General features: G+C 61.4%; 1 protein-coding gene across 8 annotated transcripts in view; it reads left to right on the top strand.

The window, feature by feature from the left end:
* The first annotated feature begins 1,353 nt into the window (after positions 1-1,353).
* NBEAL2 (neurobeachin like 2) overlaps positions 1,354-17,906 on the top strand; it is a 29,322-nt gene continuing 12,769 nt past the window's right edge. For 2 of the 8 annotated variants that reach the window (XM_039228343.1, XM_039228340.1), the window contains exons 1-18: positions 1,354-1,574; positions 9,476-9,564; positions 9,645-9,773; positions 9,874-9,955; positions 10,047-10,177; positions 10,364-10,446; positions 11,942-12,027; positions 12,123-12,405; positions 12,565-12,671; positions 13,184-13,264; positions 14,643-14,726; positions 15,148-15,246; positions 15,685-16,280; positions 16,369-16,501; positions 16,593-16,712; positions 16,930-17,251; positions 17,483-17,565; positions 17,669-17,761. In XM_039228343.1, the coding sequence (XP_039084274.1) occupies positions 1,524-1,574; positions 9,476-9,564; positions 9,645-9,773; positions 9,874-9,955; positions 10,047-10,177; positions 10,364-10,446; positions 11,942-12,027; positions 12,123-12,405; positions 12,565-12,671; positions 13,184-13,264; positions 14,643-14,726; positions 15,148-15,246; positions 15,685-16,280; positions 16,369-16,501; positions 16,593-16,712; positions 16,930-17,251; positions 17,483-17,565; positions 17,669-17,761 (2,652 nt within the window). In that variant the 5' untranslated portion in view covers positions 1,354-1,523. Of the gene's footprint in view, positions 1,575-8,834; positions 8,892-9,475; positions 9,565-9,644; positions 9,774-9,873; positions 9,956-10,046; positions 10,178-10,363; positions 10,447-11,941; positions 12,028-12,122; positions 12,406-12,564; positions 12,672-13,183; positions 13,265-13,352; positions 13,377-14,642; positions 14,727-15,147; positions 15,247-15,684; positions 16,281-16,368; positions 16,502-16,592; positions 16,713-16,929; positions 17,252-17,482; positions 17,566-17,668; positions 17,762-17,906 lie in introns of those variants that run through there. The other 6 variants (XM_039228341.1, XM_039228342.1, XM_039228347.1 and 3 more) reach the window with 6 other exon arrangements.

Below are 17,906 nucleotides of genomic sequence, written 5' to 3'. Positions count from 1 at the left end.
AAAGCTGTTTCCTGCTTGGGGCCTCCCTTCCCAGGGTGGTGGCAGGTGAATGCCCACTCCTCCCAGCTCCCCTCAGAGGCTCCTGTGCCACAAGACCTCTATCCAGTCCCTCCAAAACGACCCTCTCGCCCTCACTAGCCTTTTGGTGCCCTGTCCCCCTGCGTCAGGGGGGCGACTTCCCAGAATCTGGTTCACAGGTAGTAAGTGCTCCGGAAATGTCAGCTCAGAGGTAAGATGGACAGGGCAGGAAAGAGGGCCAGAGTGGAGGGGCTGGCTGCCTAAGAAGCCGAGAGGGCAGAAAAGGACGGAAATGGTGACAGAATCTGTCTTCTTTTGGCCACTCAAGGTCTAAGGGACTCCAGACTCCAGTTCCTCTAGCCGATGGTGCCTTTCTGAGCTCCACACACCTCCTAACTCCAACCGAGGGCCTGACCCCTGCCCAATACCAGGGGGCCCCTCACCTCCGGGGCAGGCTGGTTTGGGGAGAAGAGAGGGGTTCCGGGGTGATGGTGGCAATGGCCCAGCAAAGAGTCAATCAAGCCTCCACCCCGTCCACGCTGTCCCTGACCACCTCGGTGTTTCTCATTTGGCCTGTCTGGGCCTCAATTTCTCCATCTGTAAAACAGAGGCACGAAACATCCTCTTGCTTTTAACCTCTTGAGGTTAAAGAAAACAAAAGATGTGACGCCAAGTGCTGAGCCCTGGAGTGGAGGATGCCTCCGCTGGAGCATCTAGGAGGATCCCTGGAGGAGGGGACCCGTGAGGACTGCCTAAACCTTCCAGGGATGTGCGGGACAGGTGGAGGGCACTGCTCCTCCGGAGGTGTTTCAGGCATGCCCTGCTGCTCTCTGCTTTCCCCCATCCTGCTCCACAAACAGAAGCAAAAACATTGCATGTTTGGTCTCCCCATTAAAGTGCTTAGAACAGCACCAGGCACGTGATAAACTCCACAAGTGTCATCATGGTTGTTACCATTATTTGTTGGTGGAATCTGGCCATCTGAACAAGGCCCGCAGCCCCTCCCCTCCCCTGTTCCTTGCATGAAAGGTGGCAATTCCAGCCGGGCGGGCTGCTCCAGGGGTGGATCTAGACTAAGGGCAAGTCTGGAAAACCTTGACTCCGGCCCTCGTCAGGGAGGCTCAGATTGGCCCTTCTCAAGGCACTGTTAGGGGCGCGATGGTTGAGAGCGGGGCTGCGGGGCGCCCTCCCGGGCCGCCCCTGACCTCAAGCTCCTCCTCCCTCCGGGCTCCCCGCCCTTTGCACGGTCCCGGGAGAGGCGGGGCGGCGGTAGCGGCAGCTAAGTGCAGGAAGCCGGGCGGCGGCCGGCCGCGAGGAGGAGGAGCGTGCGGACTTGGGTGGCTCGGCGCGGCGGGGGCCAGTACTACTTCCCTGAGTAGTACCGCGCCGCTCCGCCCCGGAGTGACGCCCTCCGCCCATGGGCCTGGCCGAGGGCAACCGGCGGGCGGCGCGGAGGAGGCGGCGGCGGCAGGTGGCGCGCAGCAGGGCCGGAGCCGGGCCGGGCCATGGCCGCCTCGGAGCGGCTGTACGAGCTGTGGCTGCTGTACTATGCTCAGGTGAGCCCGTCCCACGCCGCTCCCGCTGTGCCCCCAGCTCCGCGCGCCCCGCGCCTGCTGCACCTGCGCCCCGCGTCCCTGGGGGCCGCGTAGATGCGCGCGCGCGCGCGCGGGGAGGACTTGGGCTCTGCGCACACGTGTGCGCCGCCCCCGGCCCGCCGGTGCCTCCCGCACTAAAACCTGGGGGATGACCCTCGCGGGCGTGCACCTCACTAGAGCCTCTTGGGTGGGGACCGCGCAGCCTCGGTCGTGCCTGCTGAGGAGAGGGGCCCGGATACAGACGGCCGGACACTTCCCCCTTTTACAGATGGTGAAACTGAGGCCCGGAAAATAAACGAGAGACTGGGAGGGCTGGGGAGGCAGGAAGCCTTAGTTTGCGTTTGGGCTTGCCTCTCCTGTGGGCGCGGCCCCATGGGGTGGTCATGGCCTATGGGTCACAGTGGGCTTGGGGGTGCCGGCAGGGGAGGGAGAGACGTAGGGTCCTACTTTGGTCTGATTTGAGTCAATTCAGACTGTTCCCCACCAGTGCACCGGCAGTGAGGAACTCCTCCCGGACCCTGACCTGAAGAGACCCCTGCCCTACCCCTGGGTGGACCTAGGGGTCCAGCCAGAAAAAAAAGATTTGCCTTGGATGGAGAAGGAGGGGAGAGGGGAGATGAGCTAGGAGGGATGTTTGAAAGGGGTGGACAGAGGCCCTTCCCTCCCAAGCTCCATGTCCTGTCTCAGAGACTACCTCAAGTGGCCTCTGAAGGTGAAGGGTGTGACTCTGACCCAGGTGTCCTGTAAGAGCTAAAAACTTGGTGTCTTCCAAACTCTGTGTCTCACATACATAGGCTCCCACTTTCCTTCTACTTTCACAGCAGGGAGGGATCCCGGGGTAATGCCCCCCTCCTCTTCACCGACATCAGCCTCCCTCCCTGCACCTGCCTGGCATCATGCTGCTGGCTCAGGTGTGCCCTGGGCACAATGGACTATTGTGTGCCCCTGATCTCGTCACCAGGGGGAAGTTCATGACCAGATCAGCTGGCCCTCTGTGAAGAGGCTGGCTGACTGTCTCCTAGGGCTGGGTCGGGGGCCCAGGGGACCGGGAAACCAGGCCATAAGTGCCGCAGCTTACTGAGTCCCTCTAGGTGGTGAGAGGTCCAGGCCCCTTGCAGGAGGCAGCGTGTGTGACCCAAGGCAAGCTCTTTACACCTCTGAGTCTCTACTTCTCTATCTGTAAATTTGGCCCAACCTTGATCTCAGGGTGGCTTAGACTCTGCAGAGGGGTGGCCAGTATGGCTTGTCTGCGCCGGAGAAGGCTCCTGCCATTGGGTCCCCTCCCCCAGCTCTCTCTGTCCACATCTCCAAGCGCTGGTCTTTGGGAAGGGAAAAGATTCAGAAGGAAACCTCCCCTGGCCCCCATGCGTCTGATTGCCCCTATGGCTGCGGGCAGGTTCTTGTCCTCGGTTTCTGCACCTGTGACCAGGCGAAGTGGGGGGCTTGAACCAGGTAATGAGTCTGAGGGACGTTAATGGTGAGTGTTCAGGCTGCCCCTTCTCACTGAGCTCTGCAAATGGTCAGCCCCCCTCTTCCCTAGGGGGGTTTAGCACTCATCTGTGCTAACTCCCCTGTCCCCTCCAGCTCCTCACCTCCTCAGGGCAAGTCTGGGGCCCAGGCTGGCTGGTTGTAGCCCTAGAAGCCCGGGCAGTCAGGGGGTGGCCCAGGGCTGAGCAAACAAATCCAGGATGTGAGTATGAACCGGAAGCTTCGGCCAACCTCCCAGTGCTGCCTTCCTGCCCACTTGGTCCTGCTCCTGCTCTTGGGAACAGGTCCCCACCCCTCCATGCTGGGCTCCCAGGGAGTGGCGGCTGTGCTACTTTGAGCCCTGCTAGGGACCTATTGTGTGTGTGCTTGGGGGAGGGGGTAAGATAAGGTAAGAGACTGAACTGATGGAGGTTGTTCAGAGACCCCTGAGTTGGCCAGAAGGTTCTCCCGACAACCGCGCCCCTCCCCTTAGCAGAGAGCTGACATCAGCTGGCAAACCTGTTTTCCCAGTTGTGGGTCTAGGACCGCCCAGGGGAGCACCCCCCTTTCTGCCCTTCCTTTCTCCTCACAGACCCCAGGTTCAGACCCGCCCACCCCCCCTCCCTCTGGGGGCCACAAGTGGGGAAGGTGGCTGCAGGGAGGAGTACTGCTGAGGGAGGAGTAGCCCTTGGACATCACTCAAGCTGAGCCCCTCGGGGCCCTGGTAGGGAAACCAAGGCAGGGTCATATCAAGGTCATCGGACACATTTGGGCCAGAGTCCGGCAGAGCTCTGACCCAGTCTCTGTCCTGGGAAGGGTCTAGTTCTGCAGGCAGGAAGCCTCAGTGGGTCTGCGCCCTGGGATGGCACAAGCTGTTTATTCTGCGTGGAGCCTTCTCCTTCCTGTTTGAGGGGGCCTTCGTCTCCTGTCCCCCGGACCGGGCTGGACCTCAGCTCAGGCAGGTCCCCATTTTCACCCTCACTGTGCTCACTGCTTGGCAGTTTCCCCGCACCTCATGTTTCACAGAGGCTCCCCGGATATTAGCTGAGTGGCTGGATGCAAGAGACAGGCCCCACTGCAGTGACCGGTCATGCCTAGGAGGCTGCGTTTGGGCCTTGTGGGCAGAGGGGACGGGAGCCAGCACACGGCAGTGGGAAGCACGAGAGGCCAGTTGTCAGGAGTGAGGGGGAGGCCTGGGCGATAGGTGGGGGCTTCCCCAAGGAGGGCTAGCAAGGGGGTGAGGACAGGAAGACCGGGAACAGCACCCAACAGGCCAGCAGTTGGGCAGCAGGTAAAAGTTATGCAAAATAACGTGCAAATGAGCTGCCCCTCTTTGGGTGGGAGCAGTAGCATCATCGCTCAACAGCCCCTGAGTGAAAAGGAGCCCTGGGGGGCATGGCATCTGGGAGGCGCTCAGGGCTGTGAAGGTCAGGACAGGTCAGACATTCAGGTTACCGGTGGGGAGCGAGCCCGGGCCGGACTCTCCAGTTACGCCACTGAGGACTCGGGGCTCCAGGGAGGTCAAGTTGGGGCTGGAGTTGACCCTGCTCTGTTCACCCCTCACTGGTCCTTCACCCAACTGATGAGCTCTACTGCTTCATGGAAACCTGATCAGGCCCTCTGCTCCCTCTGGGACTTTAACTGGATCATATGCCTCCCTGTGCCTCAGTTTACCCTCTTGAAATGGGAAAAACGGAGACAGAATAGCCTCCTTCGTGCTTATACCTCAGAGGAGCAACCAGAGTTTCCTCTTCCCTGCCTTTCTTACTGAGGCAGCCGAAAGGGCAGGACTGAGGTGACAGGAGAGTAGCACAGAGCCCAGGCTTGGGGGGAGGGGCTGGCAATCTCTGGAGTTGTCATGGCAACTGGGGAGGTGATGTGGAAGTGTGGGGTCCCCATAGAAACAGGGTCGGTTACTATGGGGACCCTGGAAGGAAATTCTTGGTTTCCATAGTGATAGGACAAGGGGAAGGTTAAGCCCTAGGGGGCATTAGGGAGACCAAAAAGTCTACCCCTTTCAAGACCCCATCCCCAGGTAAGGGGGAGAGATTGGTTCAGTCACCTGGATACTTGTACCTCAGTTGCCATTGCCTCTGGCAAAGTCCCCATCTTCCTGCTTCATTCTTTGACCTGAGGTCCTCCAAGTCCGACCTCCAGGCCCCCTGGTGTAGCCAGAAGCCACCTGTGGCTTAACGTTGCTATCCCCCTCCTGATGCTGAGGGGGGAGACACCCATGCCTGAAAGAGTTTATCCTGATCAGACCCCACCCCACCCTGTCCCATTTCTGCTTGCCTGTCCCTGGAATTGGGGTGCTCACTACCACCCAGGCAGTTCTGACCAGGAACAGCCACTCACTGTGGAGCTACAATCTCTCTCCTTACCCTGCTCCTGGCTCTAACCTGGGGGCCACCAAAAGACTCCCATTCCACCCACCTGGGACAGCCACCTATGAGACCTTGGCTCTGCCAGTGAGCCAAGGTCTGCCACTCATCAGTCACTCACCGAAGTGTGTGGGGAGAACGTTAGTGCTGTTCTCCCAGTGCACACCAAGGGCTTCGGAGGGCAGAGCCCCCGGATTTGGGGGTGGAGCTCCCCTCGCCTTACCTGGTGCTGGTGCATATGTTAGAGAGCCTTTACCTGTGAAGCATGTAAGGAGGGATGGATTTAAAGGGGCAGCTGAACCGCAAAGAGATTAATGTTGAGTAACAGGCTACTAAGAGTGAGAACCAGGGCTGGACTTCAGAACCTGTGCCCCCAGCCCCTGACTGGCAACCCCAGCCCCTAAGCAGCAGACAGGGCTGGGTCCTGAAAAAGATGCTGGCCCTGGGGAGAATGGAGGACAAAGCTCTTACAGACCTGTGGGTGTGGGGACAGTGAATCAAGCCTTTGGGCTGGGCCATCCGGGGGTCCGGGGTGCTGTGACATGAGGGGAGGCCACGGACTTGCCTAAACCTTGTGCTGGGTGGGTGACTGGCTGATCAGGTGGCGGCGGCCACTCGTGTGTAAGGAGGCACACTGGACGCCAGACGCCAGTTAAGGACTTTTTGCATATTGTGTCACTGTAAACTCCGAGAGAGGTGGTGATGGGGTGAGGAGAGGGGTTTGAAGCCAGGTCTGAGCCCTGGGGTGACATCCAGGGCAAGGCAGGGCTGGTGTCAGGCTTGGGGCACCGCGGTGTCAAGCAGCTTGGTCGTCCCTGTCCCCTGGCAGACAGCCCCACCCACCCATCCATGCCACAGCCGCCTGCCCTCAGCCCTCTCGGGCTACCTCAGGGTTCTGGGGAAGCGGCAGTTCAGTGCCCACCCAGGGACTGTTTGGGCCCAGCTAGCCCTTGGGGTCTCCCCACCTCCAGTACCCAGTTCCCTCAGGGCTGGTCGGGCATAGACTGGGGCTCCTGCAGACGTGGTCGTGAGCCCCCCTCATCCATCCCGGATCCACTGACCTCCCCCTCCCCACAGCCTGCTCCCTGGCAGCAGGGCCTCAGCACCACTTACACTTGAGCCCCAGGGCCTGAGGAGGAGAGTGGGTGCTCCTGACCCGCCTTCACGGGAGGGGTGGGGTTGGGGCCCTGGCCCCTTCAAGTTAAGGACTGGGCTGGCCCTGCCCAGCATTCCTGCTCTGAGCCAGAAAGGGAGGGAGGAGCCAGTAGGAGCAGAGTGTGGGGAGCCCAGGCGCCACAGCCACCTCTTCCAGTTTTGGGAGCCCATGGCATTCAGCACTGCCGCAGTGACTGTGCGCCCCGACCCCTGCAGGGACCCCCGAGCACCGCAGCCTCACGTCGTGGGGCTCAGGTCAGAGGTGAAACAGGCAGATAGCCCTATCCTCCCTAGTTCTATGCTCTAGAGACCCCTCATGCTCCTTCCAGAGCCATGAGGGCTACCGTGATTGCCTCAGCCCTGAACACAGCCGCCCAGCCTGGACCTGCTGGACAGGCCCAAGGGTGTGGCCCTAGGGATGGGAAGCAGGAGTGTGCAGCGTTTGAGGGGCCCACCCAGGTTCTGGGAGGGTCAGTTCAGGTGATGGCCACAAAGAGGGTGGCAGGTTCCTGCTTAAGTACCAAGAGCTCAGGTCACAGACGGCAGCAGGGAATGGGGTGGATAGAGGCCTGGACCAGAGGGTGTGACGCAGAGCGGACGGAGAGGCTGGAGAAGCAGGTGCCATTGGACTAGGGACCTGGAATGCCAGGCTCATCTTAGTCCTTATGCTCAGGTCGGGGGGGAAGTTGGGGGGAGGGCGTGGTCAAATTTGGGTTTTCAGGTGCTCAGCAGAGCTACAGTGGGCAAAAAAGACCCACATTTTAGGTGCTGTCTGCAGCTTAACTGGGGGTGGTTTCGGGGGTAGAAGAGGGGAGGATGGTGTTGGGCCAGTTTTGACGGTAGACCAGGATCTGTGGGGCCACCGAGGCAGGGGCCGCATGGTCAGCGTGGACGGGCTGGCCAGCAACTGTGAGTGGCCCTGGCCTAAAACAGAGGTCTGGCTTTCAGCACCCTCAGAAGAAGAGCAGTGGAAGCGGTTCTAGTGGGTGAGGCATCCTCTCGGGAGCCTCCCCACCCCCCACCCCTTTGCCCCAGCACAATGGGAAATGTTCGGAAGAAGTGGTCAAAGAGCCTGGCCTGCTGGGTTGGGCATTTTGGTGTCATTGCTGATTGGTGGAGAGAAGGGCTGTGGACGGAGGTAGGGGAGCAGGGAGGCTGCCAGCGGTAGAGGGTGGAGAGGTCGCCAAAGGTAACTAACAGAGAAAAAGTCACGGGGGGGTGTGGGCCTGCACCTTGGTGGCCCCAGCCCCTCTCACAGTTGCCCAGGCCTCAGGCCTGTGGCAGATGCACAAGGAAGGTGCCCAACCACAGGGTGAGGGCTGCTTTGCCTAGGTTTCTTGTGCACCTGGCCCATTCTGCTGGGGTCCGGCCCTCTCCCTGGGTTCCATTCAGTCCCTGCCCTGTGGTCTGGGGCCTGCAGGCAGCAGAAATGAGAAGTCCTTGGGTTGAGGTCCATGGCACCTGGGACTCAGCACCTATGATGTGTTCCTTGCCCCTTCAGCCTTCTCCAGTCTGGTCCCTGCCCTACCCCTCTGCCCCTGGGAAAGAAAGCTGCCTTCTGGGCTCAGCTGGTCTGGGCTCAGCTGGTCTGGGGGGAAGGGGTACTGCAGATGAGGGAGGGAGGACAGGGGAGGAGGAGGAGCTCCAGGCCACACCCACTCTGTGCCCTGGGAGGGGCATAGAGTTAGAGCTGACTGGGGCTAGGCTAGGACCTACTCAGCTGTGTCCCAGGGGTAGAGACCAGTAGGACCAGGTGGAGGCCAGAGAAGGGGGACAGGGCAGAGGTATGACTGAGTCCTCCACAGTCCACATTGTTCCCTGGGCCTAAGGTGTTGGGCCCAGGTGAGGGAGCTCTGAGTGCCTTGAATGAAGGGCCCCTATAGCAGCAGGGATCAGAATTTGTCCCTAGATACGCCTGCCCTGACTCCAGTCCAGACCTTATGCCAGTAAAACAAGTCTCTGGTCTCCAAGCCAAGCGCCCAGGGCAGTGTGACCCCGCCCCTCTGTACTCCAGGCCCCACCCCCAGTGCTGGGCCAGGTCCCTTGCAGCTTCTCTTGCAGGGCCCTGGGTGCCCCGGGGGGGCCCCCCCACATCCCTGCGGTCTGCCGGGAGGAAGCGGCCCCCCTCCCCCACCGTGACTCTGCGCTTCCTGCCCCTGCCGGGGCAGGAGGGGACGTTTCCCGTTCACACCAAAGTTTCCCTGGCGGCGCCCAGACACGGGCTCAGCCGCTGCCCCTCTTGCCCATGGAACCAGCTTTGGGGCCTGGGGTCCAGGTAACCAGCCAGGAGGGCGTTAGGTTCCTAGGGTGAGGTAGGGCATTCTGCTTGCACTTGTGGGGAGTGTGCGTGTGCATGGGTCTGCCTGGTCCATGGTGCACATGCAGCACCAGAGCCGCAGTCAGGGAAGGTCTCCTGGAGGTAGTAGCTGCTGAGCTGGGAGCAGGTGGAAGGCAGAGGCCAGGAGTGGCTGGCGGGTGGAAGGCCTTCAGTCCCAGCACCAGTGTGCACCAAGGCCACATTCCAGGACTGTGCACACTTACACCCCTCCCTCCCCTGCTCATGTCCGGCTTGCCTGAGTCCCCAGTAATTAGGGAGGTGGGAGCAGAGACTGGGAAAAGCAGACAGGGGGCCCAGGAGAGCCGTCAATATACAGGGTAGTTCTCTGATGCTGACCTTCTAACTTCCCTTCCTCCTCCCCTCCCCATCCCTCGCTGTCTCCACCCGCACTGCCCTGCATCTGATCCCTGTCCACCCTGCGTCCACCTCCGTTCACTGCTGTCTACGCCCCCACGTCCTTCCCCTGGGCACCGCACCCTCTCTGTCTCCTGCCACTCTACCCCCATCTCCTTTGCCTGCAGAAGGACCTGGGCTACCTGCAGCAGTGGCTGAAGGCTTTCGTGGGGGCCTTCGAGAAAAGCATCTCACTGTTCTCTCTGGAGCCACGCAGGTGAGGCTAAATCTCCATGGAGGGCAGGGATGGGGCACAGGGAGGGGCCTTGGTGCCGTAATGACCCCCCCACCCTGCAGGCCAGAGGAGGCCGGTGCAGAGGTGCCGCTGCTGCCGCTGGACGCGCTGCATGTGCTGGCTGAGCAGCTGGACAAGGGGGACCTGGAGCAGGCCCTGCTCCTGCTCAAGCTTTTCATCATTCTCTGCAGGTGAGTCCGTGTTGTCCTTGGCAAGGTGGGGGTGCAGCTTGGAACTGTGTATGGGGCGGGGGGCTATTCCTGGGACCTCTCTCATCATTTGCCCCCCCAGGAACCTGGAGAATGTGGAGGCTGGCTGGGGCCAGGTGCTGGTGCCCCGGGTGCTGGCATTGCTGACCTGGTTGACAGCAGAGGTGAGGTGGGCTCTGCCCTGGGTGGGGAGGTGGTTGTAGGCCGGAGCCAGGACCCAGCTAACCCCCCTGTACCCTGTCCCCATACGTACAGCTGAAAGGAGCCCATGCAACACAGAAGCAAGAGGGCCATGCGCCGCAGCTGGAGAATGTGGCCTTGCATGCCCTTCTCCTCTGTGAGGGCCTCTTTGACCCTTACCAGACCTGGCGGCGCCAGCACAGTGGGTGAGAGCCAGCCCACCGCAGAGGACCCAGAGGAGGCTGGGGAGAGGATGGGGTGGGGGACAGCTTTAGCCAAGGTGTGGAGTTGGGAGGGGGCATGGGTGTGGGTTGGTGAAGGAGGATGGCCAAGGAGGGGTGAGGTGCCCAGCCTCACCAGGGTCCCTGCCCATCCCCCACCCCCACCCCCAGGGAGGTCATCAGTTCCAAGGAGAAGAGCAAATACAAGTTCCCTCCAGCTGTTTTGCCCAGTGAATTCAGCGTCTTCTTCAGAGGTCAGGCCCCGCCGCTGCCCCCCAAGGCCCCCCAAGGCCCCGCCCCCAAACCTGAACCCCTTCCTGTAGTCCTGCTGCAGTTCCACATCCCAGAGGCAAGATGGGTCCTAAGTGGTGGCTGCAAACAGGGCTGGAGCACCATGGGAAACTGAGGGGCGCCCCTCCGTGGGGGGCCAAGGAGGACAGAAAGGTGGGCAGAGAGGAGAGAAAGGGCATGTCGGGGCAAAATGAGTAATTTCTTTTCTGGGCTAGAGCGAAGGCCTCCCATAAAGTGGGGGAGATAAATTTCCGTTCCCCCTTCCCCCCACCTCTTGGGTCCCCACAGCCACTTAGACCTCACTCTGATCTAGACCATCTGAAAGCTCCCTGGTCCAATCCCTTGGTCCCTGCAGCCTCCACCCCTCCTTTAGACAACGTCTACACTAAGTGTCTTCACTTCCTGCTCCCTTGGTCCCGGGGGTCAGTTCCTCCAGGACCTGTGCCCCCTAAGAGCCCCCTTCTTTTGGGTCCCCTCTTTTCCTCTCATTGGAAGGAGACTGGCCAGGACTTTAGATGGGCCGGGGCAGAGTGTGCCTGGACAAGGGCCCCTCCCTGCCTCCATTCTCCCACAACCCGAGTGCGCTTCCCAGCACAGGCTGGATTTGGTTCCTGTTGCCGTAACTCCCTCGCTGGTGGCCTGGCACCTCAGGACCAGATCTTGCTGCTCCCACAGCCTCCCTTTCCAGCCCCACTCGCCCTCTGCACCCTGACTTCTAGTCCTGGAATGTGACTAGTTATCCACGTCTTTCCCTGCTGTTTCTTTTCCCTGCCCAAGCCAGGTGGGGCAAATGCCCTGTGTCCAGGGAGCGGTCCCACCCCATCCCTCGTAAATCTAGTGAGCCCTGCTCTAGCCCCACCCCAGCCCCCACCGTACACACCACTCATGTGACCCTGGGCTGGTCCTTTTTGCTCTCTGGGTTTCATTCTGTGGCCCAGCATCCTGTCCAGCTTTTCTGGAGCAGGGCCAGGTGGGCCTCCCACATATGAGGCTGTGAAAGCCCCTAGAAGTCCCCAGCAGGGGCATGGGTGGGGGTGGGGGGGCATCTGTATGGTAGGCACAGCAAAGTCCCCAGAGCAGGTCACAGGAAGCTCCAACTGTCACAGGGTAGAGGGACCAGATTTGTATCTGAGAAACTAAACCCTGGGTTGCCATGGGGAAGTGGGGTGGGGTATGTGTGCTTACCCTGGGGTCCCCACATTGGGGGTTAAGGATATGGGGAACTTCCCAGGCTCTCCGGGCAGGAACACGTGCCTTCAAGCTCCGCAAAGAAGGGCCGTGTCTTCCCTAGGCACCTTGGCATAGAGCCATGGCATTTTAGACCCCCCAAGTACAGAACCAAGTCTCTTCCCTCTTCCCAAGTCTCTCAGCCCCCTACCCCCCCAGGGCACCCCGCTGTCGTGTAGCCCCCTGCAAGCTTGGTGACCTTGTCCTGTCCTGCCTGCTCACCCTATCCAGAGAGCCTGCAGGATGCGAGTGGCTTGCCTCCCATGCTGCTCTTGCGTCTCGTCCACCTCTTTGGTGCTGTCCTTGCGGGAGGGAAGGTAAGCCGGGAAGAGCTGTGGGCCAGAGGGTGGGCGTCTCAGGGTCTCTGCTCGTTGAGCGCCTTGACCGTTGCCGTCTCTGCCCATACCTGCAGGAGAATGGGCAGATGGCTGTGAGCGCCGGCTCTGTGCAGGGCCTATTGGGTGTGCTACGGGGCTGGGACCATGGGCCGGCCCAGGACCCCCGCCTGGTGCCGCTGGCACTGGAGGCACTGGTGGGTACAGTACATGTCCTGCATGCCAGCCGCACACCCCCTCGCGGGCCAGAGCTCCGAACCCTGCTTGAGGGCTACTTCCGCATCCTTAATGCCGACTGGCCAGCGGGCCCAAGCCCGGGCCCTGAAGAGGCCCTCGTCACCCTACGGGTCAGCATGCTCGGTGGGTATGGGCTTCTGGGCTCTTGGGGAGGTGGCTCTGGCAGGGGAAGGTCTAAGTGACAAAGGCAGGCAGGACTGGGCAGCATGGGAGAAGGGTTAAGGCTGGTGGAGGTGTTGCTGGCAAGGGATGGAGCGGGGCTGACCCTAGGCCTCTCCACAGACGCCATCCCCATGATGCTGGCATGTGAGGACCGGCCGGTGCTGCAGGCCACCTTCCTCAGCAACAATTGCTTTGAGCACCTTATTCGCCTCATCCAGAACAGCAAGGTGGGTGGGGCCCGGCTGGGGGTGCGGGGCCTGGAACCCCGAGGCGGGGGGCACCACCTGGGGATGCGGGCTGAGCTGCTGCTGAGCAAACCTGGTCTGGACCGGGCTGGGGGGCTGTGGCTGGTGGGACGGCCTAAGGCTCAGGATGGCTCTGCACGCTGTAGGAGGGGGATGTCATGGAAAGACAGGAGCTGCCCTGGCCCCTGGTCCCTCTTTCCCCCGCCCCAAGGGTAGGAGGCGGGCTCAGCTCTTTTTGATACAGTACCCACTCCTGCCCACTTATCTGCCCCACCCTCCCCGACTCTGTGCTGAGCAGGGCATGGGCAGCTCAGATGCCCCACACTTCTTAGTGCCTGGTGGGGCACTCGGCCTGGGGCTCAGGGCACACAGAGCCTTCCCTTCGGGAGCCCTAGCAGCTGCCCCAGGTTCTGCTCTAATCCCACCCCTCCCCCATGTTCCTCCTCCTCTCTCTCCTCTGCCTCCTATATCTTGTGCCTCCCCCTTCCCCACAGCTGTACCTGCAGGCCCGGGCGCCCCCTGAGGGGGACAGTGACCTGGCTACCCGGTTACTGACCGAGCCCGATGTCCAGAAGGTACCACCTTGGGGCTGACCAGCTCAGGCACTCACCTCTCTGGGTCCCCACCCCTCCAGCTCCCTCTCTAAGCCTTTCCTGGCTGCAGGGGGAATGAGCAGACATGTGTAAGGTCTGGTGTGGCCTAGTGACAGGGCTGGGTCCCCCATGCTGTCTTGCCCACCTTCCCTATCCTTCTAGGGAATGGGTAGGAGCGCTCTGGGCCCTGCCTCGTATTTGTATTGGGAGCTAGAGTTTGGCTTTGCCAGACTGGAAGGAACCTTCGAAACTCAGCCACCTACCCCAATTCCCAGAAGGGGAGACTGAAGCGCAAATACTACTGGATTTGGCTGTCATCACTCACAGAAAAGGAAGTCCCCTGCATGAGGCCACTTCTTTCCATGGGTCCTTGTACCCACCTTAAGCAGGTCGCTGCGAGTCCCTCATCCCCTTAGATGTGCTGCCTGCCTCACCCTCCATGGGGCCGGTAGGAGGCTGCAAGCTGTCAGTTAGGGGCTCTGCGTGGAGAACCCTCTCTCTGGTGGTTTAACACCTGGGCCCCAACCTTGAGAGGTCCCCGGCTTGGTCTTCATGAGGCAGCCCCCGTGGCCATTCCACTTGCCTGTTCTCTGAGAGCCTGCATATCTATTCATCTACAAAGCAGGAAAGGCAAGGCAAGTGAGACCTCCTGGTTTTCACAGATGAGAAAAAAACTGAGGCCTAGGGAGGGGGAAAAGGTCGTGTGAGGTCACTTGGGGCGTCAGGCCCCATGGAGCCCAAATGCAGCCTGGCACCTGTGGACAAAGTCTCCAAGCCCTGCTGACCCCTCAGCCCTCAGGGGTGGGGCAGGGCAAGTGGGCATCATATGCTTCTGGCTGTCATGTTCAGCCTGGATCTGGGGGCGAGGGGCAGGGTAGGACTCAAAGGTCTCGAAGGTTCTTCCGGTTCTAACATCCTGTGATTGATTGTCCCTAAATTCCCCAACCCCCTGTCAATCATCATGGGTGATGGGGCACTTGCCTGCCTGCACATGTGCCTCTAGCTTGGGTGGGGTTGGGAGGGGCCCGTAAGCCTACCGGACACTGGGGGACAAAGAGTTACAGTGAGAGGGTCCCCTGTTGATGTGTCCCAGTGAGGCACTTCCTGGTCTTGGTTTCTTCTCTGGCTTCTTTGTCAAAGTGGTCTTGCCAAGCTTCTCAGAGAGGCCCCTAGGATAGGGAGAGGGTCACAACAGTTCAAGGAAGGAGGAGAGAAGGGCTGGTACCTCTACTCCCAAGGCCTCCGACCAGCCCTGCTGCGTGCCTTGGGGCACCTGCTCCTGGCCCTATACCAGGAACAGGGAGCTGCCAGCTGTGACAGCCCGGCCCCGGTTCTTCTGACTGACCCTCCCCACCCCAAGGTCCTGGACCAGGACACAGACGCCATTGCGGTACATGTAGTCAGAGTGCTGACCTGCGTCATGAGCAGCTCCCCCTCGGCCAAGGTGAGGACACGGCGTTCTGGCTGCAGTCAGGGGGTGGGATGGGATTTAAATTGACCACATGTCCCCAGAACTAGTCTGGTTGGTGGCTGTTAGAGCAAGGGAGCCGGGGAGGTGACCCTTGTGCCCGCTGGGGTGCAGCTCAGCCCACTGGGCAGACATGGTACTGGCAGCTGGATACCTGGGTCAGGGCTGGACTAGGGAGGACACTTGTGGGCTGACCAGCATCTAGAGCCTTCTGAAGGGGACCCTTGCCTCCACATCCATCTGCAGCCCCTCGCCCTTGCTAGTGCTGTGACCCAGAGGCAGAGCGGGGGCGGGGGGAGCCCTGGAAGATGATGCTTCCTCCATGGTTTCTGTGGAGTATGAGTTTGCTCTGGGGCCCACACACATGCTCGCTTCTTCCCCACACAACCCTGCACAGGAGGTGTTTAAAGAGCGTATTGGCTACCCTCACCTGCACGAGGTTTTGCAGAGCCACGGTCCGCCCACCCATCGGCTGCTACAGGAGCTACTCAACATGGTGAGGGCAAGGGCATTTTGGGGTCAGGGTCCCAGAGGCAGTCAGGACTGAGGCAGGATTACTTACCATGGAAAGGGAGCTCTCCACCTTGGGGACTGTGTTGGCTGTGGGCAGTACAGTGTGACATGTGGCCTGACCACGTGTGTCAGTGTCACTGGGGCGAAGATTCTGGTATGTGTGAGCAAGCCCCAAGATCATCCTGGGAACACACCTTTGGGGTTCAGGCCAACCCAGACCAAAAGCCAAGGCTTGGGAGATTAACGGTGCTTGTCCTGAACTTTCCCGAACCTGAGATGTGCCCCGTGAGCAGGATGGAGTAGCACATGCTGCTTTGCCACACTGAGGGCAAATCCACTGAGGCCGGGGAGTCCTGCTGTTGGCAGGGTGGCCCGTCCCATGCCAGCTGTCCCGAAACTATCCTGTCTTCTCTCCTCTTAGGCTGTGGAGGGGGACCACAGCATGTGCCCACCGCCACCCATCCTGAACGAGCAGCCGGTGCTGATGCTGATGCAGTGGCTGCCAGCCCTGCCCACGGCAGAGCTGCAGCTCTTCCTCGCACAACGCCTTTGGTGGCTCTGTGACAGCTGTCCCGCCAGCCGTGCCACGTGCGTGCAGGCGGGGCTGGTGGGCTACCTGCTGGAGACGCTCAGCACAGGGGCCGCCCTGGGGGCCCGCTGCCAGGAGCAGCTGTTGGCGCTGCTGCAGGCGTTAGGCCGTGTGTCCTTGCGGCCCCAAGAGCTCCGTTGCCTGCTGCGCCCCCCGCCAGGGCTGGACTCGGGGCCGGGCGGAGCTGAGGCTGGGAACGCCCGACACGCCGGTGCCATCATCCGTGCGTTGTCGGGCATGGCCCGGCACCGGGGCCCGGCACGAGCCCTGCACTACTTTGACCTCGCGCCTAGCATGGCAGGTATTATGGTACCCCCCGTGCAGCAATGGCCAGGACCCGGCTTCACCTTCCATGCCTGGCTCTGCCTGCACCCCACAGCTGCGGCACTGGCCCCCTCACGGCCACTTCAGCGAAAGCAGCTGTATAGGTGGGTGACTACCAGGGGCCGGGGCACAGCGCCGGGGTGAGCAGGAGAGCAGCAGGTATAACTGGCTTGGCCTCCCCCCCTCCCCCAGCTTCTTCACCAGCAGTGGCTCAGGGTTTGAGGGCTTCTTCACGGCAGCTGGGACACTGGTAGTGGCCGTGTGTACCCGGAAGGAGTACTTGACCATGAGCTTGCCTGAAGTGTCCTTTGCCGACTCTGCCTGGGTGAGCCCCTATCCTCATACGGTCCAGGGGGAGTGGGTGGAGGAGGCCCCCAGTGGTAGCCCACAGCTTGATGTTGTGGCTTCTGTCCTAGCACTCCGTGGCCATTGTCCATGTGCCTGGGCGCCGGCCCTTCAGCCAGAACCTGGTCCATGTCTACAAAGATGGCTATCTGGTCAAGAAAGCGCCCCTCCGCTGCCCTTCCCTCAGTGAGGTGTGCCAGGCAGGGTGTGGGGAGGTCTTGGGTAGCAGGAGCAGCTTGGACAGGGTGAAGCCTGGAGTCCCTGTGTCCCCCACTTGCACCCCACATAGACCTCAGGCTTCAGCCTCTAGGGTCTGTGCAGACTTGGGGGTCATTGTGAGGAACCGGATATAGATGGAGCCCCAGGCTTTGCTGTGACCTGACCGCTCCCCCAACCCTGGCCCCGCAGCCTTTTTCCTCCTGCTGTATCGGCTCCGCTGGGCACCGCACAACGACCACCACCACGGGGCTGCCTCCGCCACCAGTCCCTGCCGCCCTGGCTCACGCACACCCCTCCCTGTCCCGCTCCCAGTCGGTCCCAGCCACGGCAGAGCTTGGCTGGGGGTCGGGGCTGGTGGCCCCCCTGCAGGAGGGCAGCATCAGCTCCACCCTCGCAGGCACACAGGACACTCGGTGGGGCAGCCCCACGTCCCTGGAGGGCGAGCTGGGGGCCGTGGTCATCTTCCATGAAGCCCTGCAGGAAGCGGACCTGCGGGCCCTGAGCACCTTGGGTATGCACCACCTGCCTCACCCTGCCCCAGCTGAGCCCCTCCCCGCCCCCCCCCAACTAGCCCCGGCTGCTTGGGGCCCATAAAGTGTCCTGGACTTAGAAACTAGGAGTCCAGGAGGGAGAAGGCATCCCTGGGGGTATATGTCCTCTGATCAGACAGAGAAGAGGCGGGCTCTGGATGGGGTTTGGCCAGAGGCCCAGCCAGGTCTGAACTCCCCTGCCCACTCCCCAGGGCCCAATGAGACGGCACCCTTCAAGCCCGAGGGTGAACTACATGAGTTTAGCACCAAGCTGCTCCTCCATTACTCACCACAGGTATGGGGTGGGGGCAGCCGGCTCACCCCTGCCACCTTCCCCTTGGCCCCCATGCTCTGTGTGCCGCCTCCTCTCTCAACTGACCCTTGCTGCTTGCCCCCAGGCCTGTAAGAACAACATCTGCCTGGACCTGTCCCCTGGCCACAGGCTGGATGGCCGCCTGACAGGCCACAGGGTGGAGACCTGGGATGTGAAGGTGTGTGTGCACACATGGGGAGCATGAACATGGGCATGTGTGTGTGCAGGGCAGGCTGGGGAGTGGAACTGTGCCCTGAGAGGTCTCTGGGAGACAAGCCCTAAAGAGCAAACCTATAGGACCCAGGGTCCCGGACTGGAAGGTC

Source organism: Hyaena hyaena, unplaced genomic scaffold (assembly GCF_003009895.1).
Source record: "Hyaena hyaena isolate Hyena2069 unplaced genomic scaffold, ASM300989v1 scaffold_30, whole genome shotgun sequence".
Lineage (NCBI taxonomy): Eukaryota > Metazoa > Chordata > Mammalia > Carnivora > Hyaenidae > Hyaena > Hyaena hyaena.
Note: the sequence above shows the minus strand (reverse complement) of the source record. Positions and strands in the feature narration are given on the sequence as shown.